This window comes from Zosterops lateralis, assembly GCF_965231275.1.
Source record: "Zosterops lateralis genome assembly, chromosome: 24".
Classification (NCBI taxonomy): Eukaryota; Metazoa; Chordata; class Aves; order Passeriformes; family Zosteropidae; genus Zosterops; species Zosterops lateralis.
This window is the reverse complement of record NC_139784.1, coordinates 292,784-319,282: the sequence shown is the minus strand read 5'-3', so window position 1 is coordinate 319,282 and position 26,499 is coordinate 292,784. Positions and strand designations below refer to the sequence as shown.

Here is a 26,499-nt window from a genome sequence, read left to right as displayed (position 1 = left end):
ATGGTGTCCAGCCTACGTCCTGCCCTCTTCCTCCTCCAGGTAAGATGCTTTCCTCTTCTCCCATAAGGGCCCTTCTGCCCCCTCCCCATCACTCCTGCGCCCTGCACCACCTGCGTTCTACGCAGTGACTTTTCCATTTCTTTGAAGGGAAAAGTAAAAGGGAAACCGCAACACAAAGGGCCCTCGGGAGAATTCCTCCAGTCGAGGCGCTGGGGCTTGGCAGGAGCTCGTGATGCTCAAAAACTATCGGGGAGGGGGGCTGAAGTGAGTGATCATTTAAAGGGGGGGGGGGGGGGGGGGGGAGAATTGCAACCAGGTCCTCCTGAGCTCAGCCCAGGGCTCCCAGCAAGTCCCAGCCTTGCACCTCCCAGTGAAACCAGCCGCCACCAGTTTCCGAGACTGCTGGGAGGGGGTGGGACATCACTCTGGGGATGTGATGGATGTGGACAATGCAACTGCAGAGCCCAATTTTATGCCCCGTAATTAATTTTCTAAGGAAGCCTCTCCTTTTCCCCCCTGCACCTGCAAAGCACGAGACTTTCTCTCTAATTTGCTCGCTGTGGAAGCATAGCCACTGCTAATTTTGCAGCTCTGCACAATATACAAATGCTTTGTCAGAAGCAATATTCCTTTTCCTTGAGGGCTTATCAAGGAGGGAAACGTTCACAGCCCAAAGCTTGTTTAAATCCCAAACCCTGGACAAACGAGATGAAGGGGTTTCCAGTGAAATTTTGAATTTATTTGAACAAACCTATAGTGTCAGTTAAACAAAATGATCAATTTTTGATAAAACCTCTGTGTCAAGGGAGGGTAAAAGAGCAAATCTACCTGGCTGGTTGCAGAATGGTGTTTCAGTGGCCCAGCTGGGACTGCCGAGTTACAACAGCAGGTAAAGTGGAGGAAGAGCCTTCCCCATTGGCACTGCTATGGCTCATACCCCGTGGGCTGTGCACCCCACTGTTCAACTCACTGTGCATCTCACACATCAGCTGCACCTCTGGGCCAGGAAAGTTCTCACCTAAGTAGTGAGAACAGCTGATGTGCACCAGGAGACCCCCCCCGCAAATTTGGTGTTGCTTCTAAAAACTCCTCTTCTGAGCAGCTGCTCTCTCCTATCACTGCAACCCACTAAGCCTGATTGATAGGATTTATGGGAGCTCTTTTGCTGTTACATTCCCTGGTTTTGTTTGCCTCTGATGTAAGAAATAAAGATGAGACAGGGCAGGATCTTTTCCCCCAGCCTAGATCCTTCTTGGCCAGTCCATGGGGACCAGCACCGACCCAATGCAGTATGGTCATGTTCTGGTGTGGACAGCCATGTAAGCGTGACAGCTCCTGATAACCTCGGTGAGCAAAAAGTGATCCAAAAGAAACCCAAGGGTGCTGAGACACAGCTCCTATCCTCTGTCAAAGCCCTTTAGGCTCAGGGGATTCCCTCATCATCTCCAGGTGTTCCCCAAGGATATTCTTCTTGTGAAGCTGGAGCTACAAGGTCCACAAAAATCTTCCAGAGTTTGAGACAAAACCACCCCTGCGATGGGGCTGGGACTGGGAGTGGGGGTCAAAAACCCAGTTCAGGCAAAGAGAAGCCTTTCCCAGCTGCCTCCAAAAAGAAACAGCCAATCTACAACCCTCCCCCGCTTTGCAGTCCAGCTGTCTATTTTATCTTATAAATACATGCATTCAAAACTCAGATGCTTTTCCAGAACCAGTCCCAACCCTCTCCTGGGGACAGCATAGGTTAAGAACCATGAAACTTCAGCTGTGAGTGCATCCTTGCAGCCAGATATACCTGCAGCAGCATCCAGCCTGTGAGTGCAGAGACCTGCAGCAGGCCAGCTCCAGCGCAGAGCTCAGAAGGGACAAACCTCCCCTGCAGATACTGGGCTAGCACAGTTTACGTGTTCCCCATGCACCTGGCTAGCACCTCCACTTCAACATCAGTTTGCCCATGTTGCTTTACTGGATAGACATCCATCAGGAGTTTGGAAAGACAGACTAGGAGAAGGCAGCCAAACTTGCTGCCAACTGCTCCCTGGCATCCTGCAAGTCATTTAAACAAACTAAAGAAGTTTTTAAAATAAACCAGTCCACCTGGAGCTATGTCAGGAGCTGATAAAAATTCTGGGACTGATGAAACTGCAAAAGCATTTTATGAAAAATCAGAGAATGATGCTGAGGGTGGAATAGTTTCCCCTCTCCTCTCACTTGATACCTTCAGCAGCAATAAGCCCAAAAAACAGCCCCTTCCCTTTCCGTGCTCTAATCCTTGCATAAGATGCAGAACTGCAGTTGCAGGACATGCCAACCCTGGGGATCTCTTCCAGTCCTTGCTTTCCATAAAAGCTGGAGTTGATTCAGTGTGTATGAAATCATCCCTGTGGTTTTGCATCTCCAACAAAGAAGTGAATGGAAAAGGCACAGCCTGTTCCCAGAATAACTACTCTGTCACCATAGGATGAATATATAGGAATACGATGAGAAAATCCTGCACCACCAGCTCAACCCTGCCCTGAAATCCAGCTCTGCTCACCCAAAATCCTGCACAGGGTTAGCTTAGAAGTTAGTTGTGAGCAACAAGCTCAAGCTGCAATTGAGTCTGCAGTGTTTAGAGAGGCTGAGTCCATGGCTTCATCTGTGAGAACAATTTTTGAACCCAAAGAAAGTACAAATCAACCCCCAAATCATGGGGTTGCTCACCAAGCAGAGCCCCAGAGCCATTGCTGACACCTCAGAGCTGTCATTCAGGACATTCCATTCTGAAGATGGAATACCATACCTGGGGGCCATCTGTTGTTTTTCCTTTTTTCCCTAACTGTATTCTGAGCTGATAGAAGAGACCCACCTTCTCTGCTTTATCCACAGTCAGCCTCCCAGGAGCAGTCACCTCCATTCCAATGGCCAAGGGCAAAGCGGGTTGGCATTTTGCAGATTACAGTCCCTCTTCCACCTGAAATCTACACTATCCACCCTGAAAAGGCAATGGCAGATGCATCTTTGGTGTGGCCCAGATTTCCTGAGCTATGAATGTGAATAAACTGGAAAAAAAAAGGGGAAAATTAAATTGGGGTTGTTCATCCCAGGGTGTAACCCTAAAAAGGTGATGGATGAAGTAGGGGGTTTGGAGCAGTCAAGATGTGGATTTTGGGACAGAGCTGAAGGGAAAAATATCCAATCTCAAATTGAAAATACCTGTCCCTGCACAGGAGTTCCACACGTACAATATGCAGTAGAGTTTAATAAAATTGCCTTAGAAAAACAGCCGCTCCCAAGGTTTGTGTCCATCACTCCAATCTTCCTCAGCAGCCTTTGCCCCTGCAAATCCAGATCCCATAGGAGCTGCATGGATTTAGTTGGAAGCCTTTAGCTTCCAACACCCAAATGCCATTAGTAATTTTTTCACCTGTCCCCAAAAATCCACATCTCTCTTGACAGATAAATGAGGTTCAGAATTACTTATGGCAAGCAAGGGAGACCTGAGCTTAATCCAGGAAAACCTTTAATTGTTCATAAACCAGTTTTTACAGGGTATTAATTTAGTCCTGATTGATAGTCTTTTGTTAGGATCTGCATTCAGCACACTTGGAGAGGTAGTCCAAACAGAATAAACACTCTCACCAAAGCTCCTATCTACCCACCACAGGGACTGGCCCTCCCAGATAATTTAATAAACTCACAGATTTTAATGCCAGATGGAGATGTTCTCACTGCCTGCTCTCCCCCTGAGTAACATCAGTCATGGAAAATCCCCCCATGCGTCTTGCTTTGAGCCTTGTTCCATTGTCTGAGCTTTGCCTTGATGCCTCAATGCTGGCAGGGCTTGGGATGGGGCTTTGGAAAAGCAATGAAAAAGCAACGAGGGCTTGGTAGGGCAGCAAAGGGATTTAGAGGAACCCTGAGATAATGAGTGGCAAAGCAGGTTTCTGCCAGGTCTAAGACAGACTGTAAAGAGGGTCCTTCTTGGACCACATGCTGCCTGGAGGTTTCATTTGTGGAATCAATTGAGGATGAAACAGTTCCAAGCGAAAGCCCTCCAGGTGGAGCAGGTAAGAAGCTCCCCAGCTGCAGAAAACAATGCCTGGAACTCCGGGGAGACAAAGGCAAAGAGACCCCCTGCAGTGAAGGCAGGAGACACGGGGGTTTGGAGGCATCTCCAAGCACATTTGAGGGGCAGCTCTAGTTGCAGGCCACCTGAGCCTCCGGCTGCAGTCCTGGCAGGACATGCAGCTCCCTTCCCACAGCACTGATGCTGCTCTGCCCTCTGAAGCTGGCATCCAGCTCTTTTAACACTCCTTGTATTTAACACCCAAAGTCTGGCACCTTTTGCTGCAGGCTCAGAGCCAAGAACAGGCTCCATCCCAGACTAATGCCCCGGGGAACCTCAGCAAAGGTTCAGGGCAGCAGTTGCTCAGCCCTTCTCTGCCCGTGTGTTCCAGGAGGTCTTTCCTCTCCCACACCAAGTGTTGTAGTGGGCATCAAGCCCATCCAAGCCAGGGGGCAGAACTGATGGGACGGAGAGGTCCCTACAGCAAGGATGACTCCAGAGTGGCTGGTGTTGCCCCTCTCCCAGGAAGGTCATGGTGGCCATCACTGCCCACTGATCCCACTGCCCTCTGCAGCTCTGTGCAAATCCCCTGCCTCCCAGGGCTTCATCCCAGGCTACAATCCCACTAATTGCTCAGCTCTCCAATTGCAGCCCCTCAGCACTAGACCTTCTAGATTGCTAATTAGGCTACAAGCCATCTATGTCTTGCTCTGAGCTGTCAGCCCTTCCTGCCATGCAGATACCCTCTTTTTTGAGGGCACATTATTTTGGGGGGGAACACATGCTTGTCTCTGGGTAGCACAGTGCAGGGGGTGAGGTTGCAGTTGGAGATGAATGTATTAATTTAGTATCCGTAGATTGCTTTGGAGAGCATAGGCACCACAAGGGGACATTAATTCCTAATTGTTATTAATTGAACTTTTCTGCCAGGTCAGTGGCAGGTCACAGAGACTGACACCATGTGTGTGTGACTGTGCTGCTCACCCCCACAGCAGCAGCCAGATTCCCAGTGCTGATGAGTTGACACTGTCCTAGTCCACTGTGTTGCATCTCCTGGCCCAGGGGACCTGCCACCCTCTCCCCTCATAGGTACAGGAACAGCTAAAAAAAAACACTATTCTTTTTTTTTTTTTTTTTTTTTTTTTTTTTTTTTTTTTTTTTTTTTTTGAGCCCTGGTGGCACCAGGACATGGTTGGTATGTCCAGATAAGAGAGATCTGCCCCACAGCCTGAGCAACCTTAGGCAGATGGTCCTCAGTGCCTCAGTTTCCCCTCTGGGACAGCCCTGGCATAGTGGATGGTGAAACACTAAACAGATCAGATGTTTTCTCTGTGCAGGAAACACAGGAGCAGTGTTGGGTTTTTGTATCTGAGTTGTGCAGTGAGGACTTGGGGGGTGGCCTGTCCTGCTACAGAAAAAGTAGGGATGAATAGAAGGAGCTGGTGCTCTGTGAGGTCCAGGGTTAAACCAGAACCATCCCTGTGTATAAAACAGGGATGTCACAGAGCCTGGAAGGGAGCTGGGTGGAGCTGAGGCACCAACAGCAAAGACAATGGTGGCTCCTGATGGAGAAGAAGCTGCTGCCAGGGTGGACCCTCATGGGGCCTGAGCAGCTCCCAGCAGAACCATCATCCATCCCTGTGGGAGCAGCTCCCTGGGCTAACTGGGAGCACTGTGCAAAGTGGCTGCTTCCAGAAGAGCAGATTGCCTTCCTTTGTGGACAGCTGAGGGCTTAGCTGAGACTCTCCAGGATTTTGGCAGGCTGAGAGGTCACAGAGGTGTTCTTGCCTGCAGAGTTGGATGTGCCATGGCTGTGTGAAGGCAGGGCTGGGAGGGCGGAGGAACACAGCCCCTCTCTGGCCTGAGCACGACCCACTGCTCAGAGTGTTGGGGCTCTTGAGGTGAGCTTGGCTCCAGCCCGGCCAGGCTGGGCCCTGCTGGGCACCATGTGTCATCTTACAGAGCAGCAATGCTCTGGCATGGCACGAGAAACTCTTCAAGGAGGGAGCTTTGACCTGTTCTCTCTGTAAAAGCATGAGGAGGGGTTGCACTAGCCTACGAAAAGCAAAACAGAAAAGACAGTGACCAGCAAGTACCAGATAAGAATTTTTCACTGGGGCGAAGCCCCCTGCAGCTGCCACCACTCCTGCTTATTCTCCTCAAAATGCTGACAGGAGAGGGACAAAACCTCTGCTTCTGTCAAGAGCTTTGGCCACACTGCAGTGATACAAGACTCAGACCCTGGTAAGAAAGCTCTTAGTATTAGTTCTGTTTTGGGGATACTTTTTTCCTTCCTTTCTTCTGTAGCTGATTCGGCTCATTTACAAAGCCTGCAAAGAGCCAGTGACTGCTCTATCCACACCCCTCCCTGTCTGTGGCTTGCTCAGTGCCAAGACCTCTCCCTGTGTCTGGAAGGAGAATGGGCACTGCCAGGCTGGAGCAAGCTAGGATTAGGAGAAACACCTCCAATTAACACTTGAAAGCCTGTTCAGGTAGACAAACCATCCCAGCCATCTTTTGGGCAGAATCCTTCTGTCCCAGCTGCCCATGCCAAGAGCCACCAGGTGTGGTGGGCACCAGCTGTGGGCATCAACACAGGGGAGAGCAGACTCCCTGCACCTTGATTTCTCCCTGTTTGGAGTTTAGGTGGTCTCAGCCTTTCTGAAAGGAGACTTGGGAGGTGCCGGGCTCCTGCAGGACCAGCACCCAGGAGCTGCAAGCAACTCCCACGCCAGGGCAGGGTTGAGCTGGCGGATCCCCTGTGCTATCTGGAGCAGTCACAACAAGGGAGCTATTCTCAGCTCCATTTATACATCTGCCTGACATCTCTCTTGCTATCAAAACCAGCTTTCCAAGGCAGTAAACAGTTGTTTGGAAAAGAGCAAGTGGGTGCCGAGCTTGTCTGTGTCTCAATAAATCCTGCTAATGCCTTGGTAAGGCATGAGGATGGCTTGGTGTGCCAGCAAGAGCAGACAGTGTTTCAATGGCTCAAGGACAAGAGGAGGAATGCTGTCTCTCTATTCAGAGCAGTTTGGGAGGTAAATGGAGCTCAGGAAGATGGGTCAGGGACTAGGAATCAGCCTGGTTGATGGGGAAGGCAGAGGTTGTCGTCCCCAAGGAGCTGGGAGCTTGCCTACAAGCAGGGGAGTGCAGCCCTTCCTGTCTTCAAGCTCAGGGCTGTTTCCCAAGGGATCTGTATGTGACATGTTTTGGGGTGCAGTTCTGTCATTTAACCAGTGACTTCTCTCCAGGGGGTTTGGTCAGTTGTTGAAGGTGAAAGAAGTGGAGTTGAGCATCATCCACCATTAATGCTGGTGGAGCAGAGGGGATGAGGCTGTGTCACCCTTATCTGAGCTGAGGGAGAGAGTGGGCAGCTGCTTGTGTAGAAATCTGTCTTCTGCAAAATATCAGGTCCTCTCCTTCTCTCATCTGGCACCCTGGTGAGCTGTGAGACCAACAGCACCATCCCTCTGCCATCCTTGCGATCTCTTCATCCTGGCAATTTCCTTTCTCACTTTTAGTTTCCCCAAACCCCTGCAAAGGCACAGTAATTCAATAATCATTTTTCCAAAATAGCTTCTTGTGCAGAGTTTTAGCAGAGTTGGGTAGATCGTCGTCAGTGCTTTCTGACTCAATGGAATGTTTGTGTTTGCTGACAATTCTCCTGAAAAAAGACTTTAGCCAGGCATTGTTGTCTGTGGATCAGATCTCCTTAAGGATGTGTATGAACATCTTCCCACTGACAGCTTACAAGTCTGTGATTTCAGTAAGGGATTGAAAATCCAAGTGTGGTGTCAGGCTCATCATGTTTCCCCTGTCTGCTCTCAGGATTGAAAGATGGTAAACCCAGAAGTGTTGATTAAAATGCTAAATAGCAGAGGTTTCATGATTCAGCAGGGGCTGCGGGGGGTTTGCTGAGGCAGATATTCAAGGCAAGAGGGAATCACCAGCTGGGAAACAGAGAACAGTGCCCCCGCCTTGGGTTTGGATAAGCAGTTTCCATAGGAAACCATCCTGAAAATGCTCCATGTCCATTGTGCAGCTTTGGGGGTGTTACCCACCCAGATATGGGCAAGCTCAGATCTGACCCAAGGAGGCATGTGGGGATGGGGAAGCAGCGGATTGCACGTATAACCCCATCCCTGTCTGCTCTCTTCCCATCCAGGCGTTTCTCCTCTGTGATAGCCCAGCTGCAGCCTCCATCCAGGAACAGTACTGTGAGAGCCTGCTGCCTGTCACCAACCACACTGGTGAGTGTCCCCCAGCCCACTAGAGCTACCCCCTGGGGATCCAGTGCTTGGAAAAGGGTGCCAGGGGTGTCTCTGGGCTCATCTGCTGCTGCATGAATCCTTTTTGGGGAGGTGGGATGTGTGGACACTGCATTGCAGCCCTCTGCTGGTGCTGCTGCAGCCTCCTCGCAGTGTGGTAGTGGAGGAATGTAGAAGGTGCAGATCTCAGGAAGTGAAAATAGGGAAAATAAATGTCTGTTGAATGGGGGGATGATGGACAAAGAGACATTAGGGCTGGCTGCCTGTTCTATGCCATGCCCGGGGACACCAGGATTTTGGCCCCTATGTCCACCCACTCTACCATCCCCCTGCCCAGCGAGAATGACTGGAGGTTTTAACTTTTTGTGGAGACCACGTAACCAGTGCAGTGTGGCCACCATGGCTCCAGGCTCAGGAAACTTTCACTCCCCAGAACTCCTACACAGGTGCCATTGAGCACTTTGGGAGGCTACCCATCACAAAGAGCTTCTAGGGATATGGCTATGGCCAGGGCTGGCTCAGCCCTGATGGGTGGGAGCAGGAGGGTCAACAGCCCACTCCTACTCAACATTGTATGTGGGTTTGAGCCAATCAATTCAGAGCTTGTGAAAAACTGGCTTTTAGCCTATATTCAGGATGTGACTTGGATGCCACCTCAGCAGTGACAGGTCTGGTTCAGTGACAGGTTTTGGGGGAGGAGAAGTGTGAGAAGAAGTGGAGTTCACAAGGACAAGGAGAAAAGTCATTTCCAGCTCTGGGATGCTGCAGTGTTGATTTTCCATAACTGAATAAAAATCAGAGCAGGCACCAAGGAACTCTCCATCAGGACACACTCTCCTGTGTCCACCACTGACAGGTGGCCACAGGACTGGGCATTGAGGAATGGCCATGGGGACCCAGAGCTGAGGAATGGCTACCCACCACCCATTAACAGCAGCATTAACAGCTCCTTTTTAAGAAATCCCATCTTGGCACCAGCTGATCCAATGTCTGGCCAAACCCAGGCTACCTTGCCCTGCAAGAAGCTTCCCAAGCCCATGAGGTGGAGGCAGAAAGCCAGGCAACAGCAAAGCTGCCTGTGGAATGGCAATGCCTAGATGCCTGGTCAGACAAGAAACTTAGTCATGACTCATGTGCTTTGCTCCCTGAAGGTTTCATCACTCTTCTCAGTGAAGGCCTGTCCTTGGCCATGTTAAGCTGTGATAAATCCTGACCCAGGGCAGAAGACAGGTCCCAGAGAATCCTCATGCCCAACTCATGGCCTTTCCCACCCACTGCTAGAACCTCCCAAGCCCCAAGGAGAGGTCAAAAATGGAGGAGAATTTCCGTTATGGTTTGATGATGGATTGCCCTGGAATCGCCAACATCCTCAAGCACTAGGCGCTGCTTTCCGCAAGGATTGGGCTTTGCTCAGTGGGGATTTATCAGCATGATTCCAACCAGGATTTATTGCACCTCAGTGTCCATTTCCCTGGCAGAGGGGAGAATGTGAGGCTTTGGATTTGCAATTTGTCCATTATCTCTACACATCCAACCTGCAATTCCTGAGTAACTCATTAATTTGGATAGGACTAGCATATGTGACAGCCACTTCTGTCTGGAGGAGGGGACTTAGAAGAAGAAGTAGAGGTGAAACTGTCTTATGTCTGCTTGGGAAGTGGAGTTCAGCACCAGCCCTGGTCCTTGGGGTCCATTTAGGCCCTGTCTGGTGAAGACAGCGATTCCTATGGAGGCATATTTACTAAATTGGAAACTTTGATTTGAGCTATTTAACATGAAGAGTTGTTAGGATGATGCTAATGAGAATTGCAGCAGGGCCCTGAGACTTAATTTGTTAATGTCTTCACAACCCTTGGGAAATGACACATGCTGATAACACGAGCACAGTGGTCCCCCAGTGCGTGCCTCAGCACGGGATCTGCTGGATGCATGGACAGGCACTGCCTTGTGCCTGTGTGCAGCATCCCTCTTCTGAAACACAGCCCAGCCTGGGCTCCCCACCTCTCCTGGGTCACCAGTCCCTTAATCTCTCAGTTTTAAGGAGGATGTGTGGCTGGACAGTGATGTCACCAGAGCGCCAGCACTCTCTAGGCACTGAACTGGAAAAGTTTCTGCCACATCAGTTGGGTGGAGGGTGGAGGCACACTGGGGTTATGCCGTCCAAGCTCAGGGGGTGCAGGTGGTGCAAACTCTCATCCCAGGACATGGAACACCTGAGCCTCACAGAGCTTTCCTCTCCTGCCCTCTTATCACCATGGTTTTACCCATCCTCCTTCAAGCCCCCAGTGCAGGGTGATATCCCTGGGAATTCAGGCTCATTGTGATGCTCCAACTTGATAGTTTAGGTATACATCAAAAATTCCTGTTGGTGAGCCCTTGATTTTGGCTGAGACTGGGACACAGGGGCACAGCTGGATGCTCCATCAGAAAGCTGCCTCCCACAGTAGCAGTGAAGAAGGAATATCAGGCTGGACTTGAGGTCAATGCGGTGCATTCAGGAAGTCAAGTCAGCTGCACCCCCTAACATCTGCAAGCCATGAAAATCTCTGATTAGGCTTGGAAAGGAACACAATGAGGACCAGCATCCCTTGTCTGGGGTGGATAGGTGCTGTCCCAAGGGCTCCCATCCCATGGACTGACTCAGACCATGAATTTCTCTGGCTGGTGATTTCAGCTCCCCAGAGTCTGTGTACAGCTGTTTCTCACCCTGTCACAAAATCCATCAGGGGGGGACAAGGTCATTTCATCCACCAGGGCAAAGCATTCCCTGCAGCTGCAGGACTGCTTCCCTGGGGAGGGAAGAGGGAATCTGAGAAGATGGAAAAGCCTCTTCCTAATTAATAACGAGGCTTTTCCAAAGCAGCTCAACAGAAAGCACTCAAGCAGAGCGAGCTCAGAGCATTCTCAAGGGGTTGTTTTGCCATTTGATCAGCCCAAGGAATTGCCACCCAACTCCTCACATCCCCCTCTGGTCCTGGGTGCACAATCCACTCCTTTAAGCTTGTTATAAATTCTTATCCTCAATCCTGTGTGTGCTCAGGGTAGAGAGGGGAGCACAGAAAATTCCTTGTCAGGAAAGAAATGTTTCATGCCAGTGCCAGTTCACCTAAAGCAAAGAAAAATGACACCAAAGCTAAGCAGAAAAAAAGAATGTCTGTGGGTTTTTGACTGAAGGTTTTTTCAAGGGGGAAACGGAGTGTAGCTTTGCATCAAATAAGGCAAATTTAATTGTTCCAGATACAGCAAAATCCTGTGGCTAAGAAGCAGTGAGTGATGAGAACATATCCTTTACAGGCACTATCAGATAAGTTTGGTAACATATTTCACAGCAGGTGACAATTTGACCAAGAGCCTTTCCACCCACTCCAGCTCAGCTCCCAAAGTGCTGATGCTGCTCCAGCAGCCCACGTGCCACTGCTCTTTCATTCACTTACTGACTCTCTTGGGGTGAGTCTGGAATTTAAATTCATAAAGGTCAAAATAACATTAGCGACTCTTTTCTCTTCAGTCTCATTGGCATCCCACTGAGGCAGAAATATTAATAAAGGAGCTGAGCAAGGATTAAAGATGTAGCAATGAGTCTAGGCAGGGACTTGAGGGAGACACATGGAAAGTTTTGGGAAACAAAACTCTCATCTATATGGAAAATCCTAGGGGTTTAAATATATACTTGTGTTCATTAGGGCATTCTGCTCCATCATCTGGGAAACAGGGATGTCAATAGCAACCTACTGATATTCATAGATTTTATGAATAAATCCTCTGTGGAGGAGGGAAGATGATGAGGTTTCCCAGTAGGAAATGGTGTCCTGGTACTTCCCATAGTGAGCAGCTACAGCAGTTAAACTGTACTTTGGACTGGATGCAGTGAAGTCACTGCCAGAGACTGTTCAGTTGTAGCCAAACTAGAAGGGTCTGCTGGGAAGACTCTGCCAGGGAGGGATTTTGATGCTTCACTCATCCACCACCAAATCCCAGCCAACCCAAGGGAATAAACAACTTCCTGCCATGCTTGATTATAAACACAACTCCAAACACTCTATGGTTCATGTCAGGAGAACACAATAAGCCCCAAACACAACCCACTGCATTATATACATTATATACATTGCATACATATACACACACATATATACTGTAAAGCTGTACATGGTTCATCTTAAGTAACAACATTGAGCAGATGCATCAGATACCAACAGCACAAGCTAGGTTTGGTGCCTTTTATTTATCCTTCTCCAGAGCAGCAGCAAAGACCTGAGGGGATAGTCAGTGACAGTGAATAGCAACAAGCCAAAAATTAATTACAAAGACCCATAGCTATCATAATGCTTAGTTAGCTTGGGTAATTATTTTACATTGAGGATCATGGAACTTGAATGCTTGGGAGGATGGCTGGAGATTTTTTAAGGACTGGAGTCTTACGAAGGTAAATAGAAGCCCCCAGTGCCACCAAAAGCAGTACTGGAGGTAGGGTGTAAGCAAGGATCTACTTTTAGGCAGCCACAGCTGCTCCCAGCCATCCTAAGCACCGACCCCTGCTCAGAGGGAAGGCAAACAGCTCCACCACCCCAATTTCTACTCCATGTTAATATAAATTATCCCCCAGTGCCTTTTCCCTCAATGCCTCAAGGTGCTACTCAAGCATTTAACACCTGAGTGACCCTGCAGCTCAACCCATCTACCCCTCCCTAGCACCTCAGCACCTGGAAGTACAAGCATCCCCCAAAGGCCCTTGGTTTTGGGCAGTAAGGTGTGAAATGGGTCTTTCTTCTTCACCACTCTGGTGGAGCTGCCTGGGACGGACAAAGAGATTTTTGTGCCATTTCACAGTTGATACATCAGACATCACAGTGAGTTGTATTTGATTAGTCATGGAGATGAAGCCCAAATTGATTGCCAAATGCAAATGTTGCAGCAGAGACACAGGGGATAGTCTCAGGGAGCCAGAGGCTCAAGGCAGCAACAGCAATGCGGTCACAGAGGACATCACGGCTGGACAGAGATAACTATGGTTGAAGAAGAGCTCAGGATAGGTAGTGATATGAGTTAACAACTTTCAGCTGTTAGGCTCTTGAGGCACCTTAGATAAATAACCTCATCACTCCCAGCCACAGGAATGAGCCTGTAGTTCAGATTTCGATCATCTCTCCTGGTCCCTTTGCACTGCAGAAAGGGGAGAGAGGCTTCACCTTTCCACCCTTCAGAGTTGTGTCTGTGCACAGCAGCAAACTGGGACAGTGTGCTCATGCACAGTTCTGCTGGTGTAAAGCAGGATGTGTTTACCAGCACAGTTATATCAGCATAACCTTTGCTTTACTCCTCTCCAGAGCATCTCAGCAATGGCTTGATGGCATGAAAATACTTCAGACCTCCTGGCAGCAACTCAAGAGCACTGTGGCCACACGTCTGGTACTGCTGGACCAGAATAAACATGCTCCTTCCTCTTTAAATTTGCTCAAAATCTTCTGGCAGATTATCTAGGAGTGGAGAGCTTTACCCTGCCAGGTGTCACACAGTTCCATGGCTTTAGCTCAGACCATCTTGGAGGGCCCTACGAGCGGTGGGACCAGGCTGGAGAAGGATGTTTCCTAGAAACAGATTGGATATTAGTACAGTTATCCTGAGACAGTTATTGTGATACAGTTGTCTCAGTGTAAGTTCCTGGACAGACATTTTTTTTTCTGCAGAAGAAAGTAAAGGCTTCATATTGCTTCAGAGCAGCCCAACCCAAAGGGTGAGAAGGGATTGGAGTGATTTCCCCTCTGCCACATTCCCTGTCTCAAAGTCAAGCCTTCTCCTTCCTCCTCCAAACACCATGTTTCTGTGTGGGAAGAGCCAAACTAGGGGGATTGAGTGCAGGTAGGAAATTCAGTGACCTTTCTTGCTGTAAATCTGCAAAGACCAAATCTGTGCAGCCAATGGAGCTGAGAAGCCAGAGTACTCATGTGCAGTACCTGAAGAATAGTCCCCCTGCAAACACGGATGGGCTGCTGAGCAGGCAGGGAAGCATTTAATACTGATACATATCATTTCCACGTAAACAGTGCTCTAAATGCTGGGACCCAGGTGCCATTCAGGGGGAGCTGGAGCAAAGAGTTCTGCTGGGCAAAAGGGATGTTACAGTCCTTGTGGCACCCTTGATCTTCACTGCTTTACTTATCACTTCCCCACCAAGTAGGGTTTTTTTTTTTCTCTTTTCTATATGCTGGAGAGAGCAGAAAGAGCAGCATCTGCTTTCTGCAGCTTTTCTTCATCAAGCTGTTCTGAGTGTGAGCCTAGGAAAAATATTACAGCCACCCATTAGATGAAAACCTGGTGGGACAGAGGCCTGAATGCTGCCAAGTGGCAGCCCAGGGGTGAAGCACAGGGAGAGGTCCAGAAGCATCCAACAGCCTGGCTGAGCATCTCCTCATCTGACTGCAGCCCCAGATTGCAATGTCACTCCAGAGCACCACCCCAACCCATGGGACCAGGAGGGCTGAGCTCCTGGTGATACTGATACACCTTCCCTGGGGTGGACTGGTGGGACCTGCTGAGTTTGGTGTCTGGTGGGATCCTGTCATGCTCTAATGGGAGTGCCAAGCAGCATCCCACCAAGTGCCATGGAGAAAGGAGGAGATATTAAATCCAGCCTTGAGCAGACGTATCACAGAATGATGCACCTCTGTCTGGCTACATCATTTCCAAGAGTCTCTCTTGGGTTTGGTTATTAATGGCATTGCTGTGGGTTTGTTTTACTGGTGGAAAGTATCATCATTGTTGCTCTCTGGCCCTGCTGACTTTTAATTACTCAGTCTTCCTGTTTGTCCTCCCTGAGAAATCTCTGTCTGTCCCCCAGAACAGACCCTGGAATGCAGGAGGGAAACTAAGGCAAAAGAGGATGCAAAGAAAATTGAGTTTATGCTCAGCCCTACCAGTCCTCGAGAGGGGTTGTGATAGCTGCATGAGCTGCATGAGTACGTTAGTACCATTTTCCTGTGCTGCGTTGTTCCAAGTGAAGCTTTTTCTGTTCCAGACATTCACACAGCTTCTCACCTCAGTGGCTAATGGGAAGAGCACTTGCAATTTAACTTTGTCCTTAGTTCAAGCAATTACTGGTTGTTTTTTCTTTACATGGATGAATGTTATCATAGAATTTTTAGCTGTGACCCTCTATTTCTCTGTCAAATTTGGGTCAAAACAATGAAGGAGCTCAATAAATTCAAATGGATGCAGAAAGGCACAGACACATGATAAAAGGCACCTTGTTTCCTACAAAATGCAGGCTTAAAACAGTTAACTTAAAGGGAAGGTTGCCGCAGCAACCCTACACATTAGCAAAGCTAAATGCAAAGGTCATTGTTAAAATTAATTTCTCCCTACAAGATATGGGAGGCAGAAAGTAACACTCACCATGCTCTGATGCTTCCCCAGTTCACATGCTTGGAAGCTGTTTTCCTTTGCTAAGATATTTGAAGATACTGAAAGCCCTGAAAATTTTCTCTGAAAACATCTCAAAATAACAAGGAGCTGATTTTTCAAATAATCGATGAAAACAAATATTCCTCCATAAAAACCTTCATTATCATCAATAGTATTTTGCTTTTTTTCCTTTGGTCACTCTTTAGCTAGCTCCATCCATAGGAATTTTAGGGAAAGGCATTCAAATAACCACAAGGGGGACAGGAAAGGTTGTGTTCTTGCACCCAAGGAGCTATGAATTTGTCTTTGGAAATTGCAATTTCTGTCTCTGTGCCAGCAGCACAAACATCTCTGATAGCCAGGAGTGGTTTGGACTGCACTCTGCCCCTTCCAGCATCTCCTGCTCACCCATTTTCTGCTTGTCTTAGATTGTAGTACATGGATATTGCAGCCATTGCTTCCAACCTCACTGTGAGATGGAGCAGGGACATATTTAGCTACAGTACATGTTGTTCTAAATATACACAAATGATACATAAAAACGCCTGCAATCTGGCCTACCTAATGCCTATGTTAGCACACTTGTGTAGCTGAGAGAGGCACACAAAACTGAAATAGCTGCAGTTTTGGACTTTTCTACCCAGGAAAGACTAGAAGAGACCAACGGGAATGGCTGGGAAGGAGATTTTACAGCCAGGAGATGTGAGATGTTTGGAGAGGCTTGGAACTAGACTGGATGCACCACTGAGGAAGAGAAAGTCTGGCTTATTGTCTTTTTTGAGGTTAGATGCCAAAGTCATGGCTGAAGGAAAGAACAGGGCTGAGAAACCAGAGCCAAGGAACCCTACATGGACTTGGAAGACAGGTCTAAAACCAAGTTTGTGCCTGAACTGGGTTCCGCCCAGTAGTTTAGACAGGACCAGAGTAACAGTCATTGCCATGATGATTCAACCAGCTCTTGGAAGTCTCACACAGCCTCCAGTTGGTGTCTGCCATGAGGGTTTTCTAGGGGCTGAGCTTGATCCATTAGCTCATTGAGCAGCCCTAGCTGTATAGGCAAATCCTGACCTTTCAACAGCCTGGAAGTGGCCCATGGTGGCCCACAGGCCTCTGCTAACCCTGTGCACTTCATCCTTGCAGGTCCCCAGTGCAACGCCTCAGTGGACCTGATCGGCACGTGCTGGCCCCGGAGCGCGGTGGGACAGCTGGTGGCCCGGCCCTGCCCCGAGTACTTCTACGGCGTGCGGTACAACACCACCAGTAAGAGGGGCAGCGCTGCTGGGGACATGGCGGGTGAGGGTTCTGGGACACAAATGACAATACCCCTCTGGGAACAAAGCTCGTGAACCATAAAGGAAACAGTGCCTCAGACCTCAGATTTCAGGGAGGGTCTCTATAAGCAGGTTCTCCTGGGAGGAGGAGAGGGCTGATGTCTCCATCTTGGGGACAAAGGCACTGGAGTGATCCTGCCCTGCCCTGCCCTTTGAGGTGGTACAGGGGTCTGAAGCCTCCAGCTGAGCAAAGACTGGGAGACTTTGAACCTCGTCACCTACTGGCACAGGTGGCTGCACTGTCACTACCAGTGACATGCTGGGAGTAGAGGATGAAGCGATAGTATATGAAAAGTGCCCAAAGCCATTCCTAGAATAAGGTTGAATTTCTGACCACCAGTGCTGTTGGTGGTCCACTAACACCTTGCTTCTCACAAAAAAACATAATTTTTTCCATCCTGCATATTCTTGCAGCCATGGGGGATGGCACAGACACACAGCTCCTGCCTCATTGTGCCTCCTGTGCTGCTGTAGGAGCCTGTCTGCATTATTCACAACTTGAGCCTGTCTCTGAGCCCTTCCCACCCCATCACCCTGACGAGGCTTATGGTCTCCCATTAATGGAAGCCCAGTCTCACCCAGTGCTGGCATCCCCGCACTGCTGACACCAGCCACAGACTCTTTGGGGTGCCTAGACCATTCCTTCCCAATTAGCCTTGCCACCTATTGTCCTCACCAGGAGGCAAAAAAGCTCCTAATTCATGGAGAGAAGTGAAATTCATGCTGCCATCTCAGCAGAGATCCTGGGTTGGTACATGATCACTCAAGCAAACAGCAGAGTGAAAGGGAAGAAGAGTCTAACTGGTGCTGGTTCCACTGCATCCCTGTGTATGGTCAGGAGGTGTTGGAGTCCCCCAGTAATAAGGGCAGAGCTGGTGCAGACCCAAAGCTCTTGAGCAGGTCTGAAATATTCCAAGAATTTTGGTTCTGCAATTGTGACCAAGGCAGCAGCTGAGCTGCCTTCAAAGCAGAAGATGCCATTGCCTGACTGCTCTGCATTAGTGACAGTCAGGTCATATGTCTGTGCCCATCTCCATACTCTGTTAACCCTTGGATGGGCATCCTCTCTTTCAGATAATGGGTACAGGGAATGCCTGGCGAACGGGAGCTGGGCAGCACGTGTCAACTACTCCCAGTGCCAGGAGATCCTCAGTGAAGAGGTAGGAGCTTGGAAGTCCCTGGGCTCTTGGCAGGGGGGCAAGAGACAATGGAGTCTTGAAAGGCAACAGCATCCAGGCCAGGAATAGCCCATGGGACCTGAGGGCTGAGAATGCAACACCATCCCAATGACAAAGTGGCATGTGGCAATTTTGACCCCTTCTTGATTTGCATTTTTACTCCCCATCAGAAATTATGCATGCCTGTTTCCAGTCCCATTAAAAATCCAAGAGAATTGACAGTGTGAGGTCCCCAAGGCCTCTGGGTACAGATCAGCCCTGCAGCTCCCTCTTGACACAGCACTCAGTGAAAACTCCATCCTTCCCTGCTGGCAACAAAATAAAGGAGATATTTAGGAACCTGAAAGAGATAAATAAATGGAGATCAAAAATTACAAGCCCCTGAGTAGGTCAAGCCACCCCTTGAAGCAGAGGAGAAGAGATGAGTTTTTCATTTGCAGTTGATATCAACTCTGGTATTTAAGATGCTGATGTCTCTTGCCAGGAATGGTTTTCTCATTCTCACTTAATGGCTAATTCACCAATTGGATGAGTGCCTAACAACAGCAGTGATCAATTAATTCAATTATCACTCACACTTTCCCTCTGCCCAAATTCATCACAGCCTCTCAGCTGCCCCGAGGGCAATGGGGATGAACTGTGATACAAGATTCCAATGAGCTCAGCTGAGTTCTAGCAGGGTCTCTCCAGAGGATGGATTGGGATGTCCCAGCATTGAACTGTCTCATGAGCTGCTCCTGGTACAAGTGGGATGTGAAACCAGGCTAGTGCCTCTCCTATCCACATTAGCCCCATCTCCTTCCATTCCCACTGTTCTGTCCCAGGGTGGGCTCCAATTGCTTCCTGAAAAAGGGCCCAAAATTTGAGGCGCAGCTGCCAAAGGTGATGTGGTGGAGGAGGTGGGTTTATGCTGGTACCAGGGCTGCTGCTGACCCTCTGCTCATCTCCCCCACTCCCAGAAGAAGAGCAAGCTGCACTACCACATTGCCGTCATCATCAACTATCTGGGCCACTGTGTTTCGCTGGGGGCCCTCCTTGTGGCCTTTGTCCTCTTCATGTGCCTGCGGTGAGTGACAAACCTGCTGCCATGTTCCTACGAGGTCATCTCAGGCAAGGATAGAACCAGTTCCTGTGCTTTGCCATCTCCCCCCCACAGCCACTGCCCTCCAGGCTGGAGGGATCCTGCCTATTTCAGAGTGGTTTTTCTTCTGCCGCTTTTTTAAAGCACCTGGTTAGGGAGGCAGAGGGTCCTCCTTGGTGCCTTCCACCTCCTGGTCTTCTCCCAGCCCACCTCACTCAGGACATGGTCCCAGCAGTCACCCTTGGGGTCCCAACAGAGACACTCAGCCCCACAAAGAGCACTGTCCCCAGTCCCCCTGCTCTGATAGTGCCTTGTTCCACCCCTCTCCAGGAGCATTCGGTGTCTGAGAAACATCATCCACTGGAACCTGATCACAGCCTTCATCCTACGCAATGCCACGTGGTTCGTGGTGCAGCTCACCATGAGCCCAGAGGTGCACGAGAGCAATGTGGTAAGTGCAGTTCTGCCAGCCTGAGCCCAGTCCTGAGCAGTTGTGATGTGCAAGGACCCTGGAGATCACTGAACCACAAAATGGCTTGGGTCTGAAGAGACTTTAAGCATCATTTAGTTCCAAGCCCCCTGCCATGGAGAGGGCCACCTTCACTATCTCAGTCTGCTCCAAGCCTCATCCAACCTGGCCTTGGACACTTCCAGGGATGGAGCAGCCACAGCTTCTCTGGGCAACCCATGCCAGGGCCTCACCACCTTCCCAGGGAAGAACTTCTTCCCTAAACCTACTCTCAGTTTGAAGTCACTAAGATATGGCTACCAAAGCAACTTCAGGCAGCAAATAGGGCTGGCTGGTGGCTGGCAGGCACCCCATGTGTATGAGAAACACAGGTTTGATTGCTCTCCTGGGCTCTCTGCTGCTCCTTGCATTGTTTGCCTCACTGACACAGAGCTCAACTGACTCCACATCTCCTGGCAGGTTTGGTGCCGCTTGGTCACTGCTGCCTACAATTACTTCCACGTCACCAACTTTTTCTGGATGTTTGGCGAGGGTTGTTACCTGCACACGGCCATCGTGCTCACCTACTCTACAGACAAGCTCCACAAGTGGATGTTCATCTGCATCGGCTGGTGTGAGTGTCAGGCTTTCCTTCACCCAGTGGTGCCCAGGGCTTAGTGATGGGTGATGCCCCCTCCATCCCCTGCTCCTGTTCTTCTTGCACACAAAGAGGTGCAAAAAGGGTGCCAGGAGCAGGAGGATCACATAATCTCACTGGGTGATGTGTGTGTGAGAAAACCCCTGTTTACAGTGTGGTTTTTTGGCGACCTTGCACCTCTGAGATTCACCTGTGTGTTCCCCTGCAGGTATCCCCTTTCCCATCATCGTTGCCTGGGCCATTGGGAAGCTCTACTACGACAATGAGAAGTGAGCCTGATTGCTCTTATCCTCCATTCTTCTTTCTATCCCAAATCCTCAGGGATCAGTTGTGTCAGGAATTCTGTCAGGTCGGAGAAAAAGGATACTATTCTTCCATTCTTTCTTTTATCTCACCTTTCAGCTCTCTGCAGCACAAGCCCTGCCTCTGCTTTTTTCTCCTCAAAAGGCAAATATGATTTTTAAGGGGAAAAAAAGATTAAACCAGATCCCCTACAATAGATTTGCTAAAGGGAGCTGGGATTTAACCAGCAGAAATCTAAATTACCCCCACCTGAGCCATTTTCACAGACACCTGCTAATGAAGGTCTTAACAGGTACCTGAGAGTTCCTCCCAGAGTGGGAAGTTGAAAGGAGCCCATTGGGTTGAATGGCAGCTTGTTCTGTTTTCCAGAGGTAGTTTTCCCTGCTGACTTCAGAAGCCCTATGCCACTCACACAGACACTGATTGAACAACCCTGACAAGGTGCTCCCAGGACAGCGATATACCTGAATGAGCTCCTGTAGCATTTGCTGGACAGAGAACAGAGCTGACCTGGACCTCTGTGTGTGAGATTATGGAGAATCATGCAATCTTGCTGAGTTGGGAGAAACCCACAAGGATCATCGAGTCCCACTCCTGGCCCTGCACAAACCCCCCAACAATCCCACCCTGGGCATCCCTGGCAGTGCTGTCCAAACGCTCCTGGAGCTCTGGCAGCCTCAGGGCTGTAACCATTCTCTGAGGAGCCTGGGCAGTGCCCAACACCCTCTGGGGGAAGAACCTTTCCCTGAGATCCATCTCAAATTCCCCTGTGACACAACCTCAGGCCATTTCCTTGGGTCCTGTCTCTGTCACAGGGAGCAGAGATGAGGGCTGCCCCAGGGGAGGAGCTGCAGTACCTGGTGAAGTCTAAACTCAGTCTCATCTTCCCCAGCTGAACATTCGAAGTGCCCTCAGCTGCTTCTTATGTGGCCCCTCCAGACTGCTTCCCCATCTTCATGTCCCTCCTTTGGACACTCTCTAATTACTTCAGATCTTTCTTATATTGTTGTGCCCAAAACTGCCCCAGGATGTGAAGCTGCCCCCATGCAGAACAGAGTGGGGACAGCCACCTCCTTTGTGAGGAGGATGTCCCTACTTGTCCTGCAATAACCAGCTCCCACATCCATATGGGGCCCTAAACACTCCCACAAGCCCCCATGCACCTCCTTTTACCGAGTTCTCAGGGAAGCTATTCCACAATGGCTGCAGCAGTTTTAGTGCTTTCACCTCACCAACAGTGACTTAGAGAGACTGTGCAAGGACAAGAGTCTATCCAGGTCACTCCTATGTCAGGCTTGCCCCTGACACCACTTGTCCTTGTCTTGCAGGTGCTGGTTTGGGAAGCGAGCAGGTGTTTATACTGACTACATTTACCAAGGCCCCATGATCCTAGTGCTTCTGGTAAGAGCAAAATGACCTTGTGTGCTAAATAGAAAGTCCTTCTGTGTGCAGGTGGGACAACAGCTGCTTCTGTAACAGGGTATGGCCTCCTCCTTTAGCTTCACTCTGCTGGGGCTGCTGCCCACAGCAACACTGCTCCTCACCTAAACTGCCTCTTGAGCAATTTTGGGCTTAAGGTGGGCTGCAGAAGGAGCCTGGAAACCTCATTCTGACAGGAATGTCCCATCAGCAGACTCCAACATTAATCAGTAGGTCCCTCCACCCCTGCCCTGGCACTGTTTGGGTGTGGGTAGATGCTTTGCCAAGCATTTGCAGAAGCCTGGGATCCTTGACTACATTACTTGATCCTAATTCCACCTCTCTCCTCCTGGTCTCCACCCGAGTAGCAATGGGTCACATGGATGGGGCTTTGTCATTTGGGGAGGGACAAGGAAGAGCAGAGGTGGCAGGTTACCAGCTGGGGGTGCAACCTGTATTTGCAGGGGGAAAGCCATGCATGAAATCCCAAAACTGTTCCTTCATCTTCTCAGCTGAGAAAACTCAAAGGAGTAAAAATCACTGGCATAATGGAATGATTGATCCTTCTTCCCATTTCCCAGCCCATCAGGCAGCCAGGCCACTACTAATTCCTGTCAATTGTGCTCAGCACCAAAGATGCCTTCCCATTCCCTTATTAGCAATTTGGCAGCCAAGAGAGCAGTCAGGCAGATGGCAGCCACTCTCCACCTTAGATTCTTCCTCTCCCTCTACTTTTTCACCTTCAACCATTCTCTAGCACTTGTCCTTCTTTGGCAATCTCCTGGCATGCCCTGCTGTCCTGATCCCTTGACCAAACTCCTAAATCTTGCTATTCAAGTATTTTTATAAAAGGCAGGCATCCCCTCATGGTGCATGGAAGGCAGTAGATCATGTTCAAGAGGAAACAATCCCGTTTCCTCTGGCTCCCCTATCTCCCTACCTTGCCTCACTGCAGAGGAAGTGAGAGGAAATACTGGAGGAGCAGACACTAACCAGTGACCCTGTTCCTCCCAGATCAACTTCATCTTTCTATTCAACATCGTCCGAATCCTCATGACAAAGCTCCGAGCTTCAACCACGTCAGAGACAATCCAGTACAGGTACGAGTATGAGTGACCCTGCAGGAAGGCAACCTAAGAACTGGGTTCTCTCATGATTAGTAAGGATGGGAAGAGCCCCTTTAGCCAGGTAGCAAGGGGATGGAAGCATGGAGAGACACCTAAGAACACCTCAAATGCTCTTTGGAGGCACATGGTCATTAAATTTGGCTAGAGAGAGCCTTGTGATATAGAGTGTCAATGGCTGGTTTTGCCTTTGAAGTGAACCCTTGGGATTTGAGTCTCTTAGCAAAAACCTGTTCTGGTGGGCCCTGATGAGCTCTCCAGGCTGGGAGCTGCAAATCCTGGCATGGAGGTGAGAATTAAATCACTGCTTGACAGAAAAGCAAAAGCTGAGGAAGAAGTGATGAATTGATGCCACCCCGACACCTCCTTGTAAAGAAGAAGGCAGTACTCCCACAGCACAAGGCAGGAAGATTTAACCCTTCCTTGCCTGTTGAGGAATATTTTGCAGACAACATAAAAGGTGCACAGTCAGAGCAGCTCCCAGAAGTACCTGGATTAGAAGATACTTTGGGCTTCATCCTTGCCTCTGTCTGGAACATTTTGCAGGCAGGAATTGGGGAATCTCACTGTGTGCCAGGTCAAGAGAAGCTGTTTTGAGGTGGGGGGGTGGCTTTTTCAGCTGAGAATGGAAAAATTCTGATTCTGTTATTGGGAAATACTAGCTTTCCTCATCACAGAGTATTGAACTGGGATGAGGGGTTCAGCTTGGGGTAAGCAAAGATAAAAGTTCTTGGAAAAGGCTGGTTGGCCCCAGTCCACATCTTTGAGAGACTTTTGGTTTTCCAGTATTTGCCTCATTTTGGGAGGGTTTATCACCTTTGAATGAAAATGAACATTTTCATTTCCCAGAAATATTCTGTGGGACAGGAAAACTTGGAGAACTTGGTATGTTATAAACTGTGAACTTCTGCTTAAACCAGGCAAGGGACAGCCCTGGAGGGCTCCAGCTCACCTTAGATGGTAAAAAGCTGATGTGTCCCCTGCTGCCATGGCTGGTCCCTTGGAGAAGCTACACCATTGAATGTGCTCTACTGTAGTTTTCCAGCTCCTGTCCTTGGTTCCCTCCACCTCCTCCATGTCATCAGCCTATTTGTGTCAGGGACTGTTTTCTCCTCTAAGTCAGAGATACAAAACAGGTCCCAGATCCCTCTCTGCCCAGCTCAGGTCCTCCAGGGGATGACCATCGACTGTTGGAATCTTGTCCATTAACAGGATCATTAAGCAAAAAGTGATGACTTGGCATTGTTCTTGCCCCCTGATCCAAAGGAATGAGGTGCCAAGCCCCAATCCTTCCTGAACTCTCTGTATGACTATGACTTTTCACAAACTGCACTTGTCATCTCATCAAGATATCAAATTAATTACCTGAGATTAGGTTTTTACGAACTCATGCTGAAGGGTGTGAATTACTATACCCTCCTTAATTCCTTTTTAATTGAGCTGTAGATCAGCCAAGCAAGCATTCCCATGCCAGCTCAAGGTCAGGCCTCTGCTCTTCACCGCTCTTTTCTGGGTGGAGAAGCAGAGCAGGGGCCCAGTGCTCAAACCAGCCTAGTCCCTTGGGAATTGCACTGGAAACAGCCTAACTTGGCTCCATCATCCACCAGTAACTGGTTTTCAAGTCCCAGCAGACTTGTCCAAGCCATGCTCGTGCTGGGAGTGGGATAGGCAGAGTCCTTGTGCTCAGGGCTGCAGCGTAGCAGCTTAGGTCCCCATTTTCTCCCTAGGAAAGCAGTCAAGGCCACACTGGTGCTGCTGCCCTTGCTGGGAATCACCTACATGCTGTTCTTTGTCAATCCAGGGGAGGATGAGATCTCCAGGATAGTCTTCATCTACTTCAACTCCTTTCTGGAGTCCTTTCAGGTAATGGTCCTCCACACTGGCTTCCATCCCACTCCTTTCACCAAGGGATGTGGAGGACCCCATCCTGGCTGATGCCTCATCCCACTTCTGCCTCCTCCTGAAACCAGACATCCCCAAACCCCAGAGTTGTTCCAAAGCTCCTTGGTTGGGAGTACCTGTTGGCTGTGACTCTTCTGCTTGTCTCCTTCCAGGGCTTCTTTGTCTCTGTCTTCTACTGCTTCCTGAACAGCGAGGTGAGCACAAGGGGCTGGGGTTTTTTGTGGCACTCTTCCTTGCAAGCAGATAAGTTCAGCACAAGGCTCTACTGTTTCACAGGGCTCGAGGGGTGGTTGTCCCTAATTCCCCACCTGAAGGTCTTTGGTGATCAGAGTTGGTGCTACACCTGCAGCCCCAGATTTTGCCCAGACAGGAATGGCTGCTGTGTCCTCCTCTGGAGGAGGAAAATCCACCCCCAAGAACAGATGCTCTCAGGGTGCACCTGTGTGATTTGGTGCAGCAGAGACAAGGGTGCCCCCCATCCTAGGGAAATCCTTCCCCAGAGTGAGCCCATAAACATGCAGATTGCACAAGGATGAGGACATCTCCCAGGCTCTGACCCAAAAGAGCAAGAAACAAACAGCAGAAAGCAAAGGAGCTGAGAGTAGAAGTGAATCCTGGGGCCAAATATTTGGGCAGCTCTTTTCTCTGCCTTCTCGAAATGCTCCCACACCTTTGCTGGCTCAGGAAAGTTTACCCCACAAGAACCTGTTTTGTTACCAAATCACACACCATTAATCCATTTTTGACTGGAGGACTAGGAGAAGGATGGCTAGTGCTTCTGAACAGCCTCTGTGTGATGACCAAACATCCCTCATTCATCTCACCCAGGTGCGATCGGCCGTACGGAAGCGGTGGCACCGGTGGCAGGACAAGCACTCCATCCGTGCCCGTGTGGCAAGGGCCATGTCCATCCCCACCTCCCCGACCCGCATCAGCTTCCACAGCATCAAGCAATCCACAGCTGTCTGAGCCGGGAGGAAGAGGCTGCACCAGGTGCCGATGTCCCCACTGTGGGGCACCCCTGGGAGGGGGGCATGGTACAGGACCAGGTCCTGCCTGTGGCCCCAGCCCCACAAGGAGGGCATGAAGTCACTTGGTCAGGGGACACCTGCACAGCTCCTGCCCTATCTGCTGAGCAGGCCTGGAGGACAAGACAGCTGAGATGCTGCTTTGTCATCTCCTGGGCACCTGTGTGACCTGCTGGCATGGCAGAAAGAGCCCAGAAGAACCTGGAGAGGTTGCAGCAGCTTTCTGCCAGCTCCATCCTGGGCAGGATATCTCATGTCACTGCCTTTATTGGATTTGTCTACTTTGAGGTGACAGGACACCAGGACATTGCTG

At 49.6% G+C, this 26,499-nt stretch overlaps 1 protein-coding gene across 2 annotated transcripts; it reads left to right on the top strand.

Annotated features, from left to right (window-relative positions):
• Positions 1–26,127, top strand: CRHR1 (corticotropin releasing hormone receptor 1; the record flags this gene model as incomplete). Of its 2 annotated transcripts, none has more annotated exons than XM_083877847.1 (13): positions 1–39; positions 8,211–8,295; positions 16,855–16,974; positions 18,120–18,205; positions 19,183–19,289; positions 19,635–19,755; positions 20,233–20,386; positions 20,619–20,679; positions 22,042–22,114; positions 23,147–23,232; positions 24,984–25,119; positions 25,311–25,352; positions 25,987–26,127. In XM_083877847.1, the coding sequence occupies 13 exons, from the start codon at positions 1–3 to the stop codon at positions 26,125–26,127; spliced, it is 1,251 nt and encodes a 416-aa protein (XP_083733973.1). The 2 variants fall into 2 exon arrangements, with proteins under 2 accessions (XP_083733973.1, XP_083733972.1); XM_083877846.1 differs by having other exon boundaries at positions 18,120–18,253.
• Between the last annotated feature and the right edge of the window lie 372 nt (positions 26,128–26,499).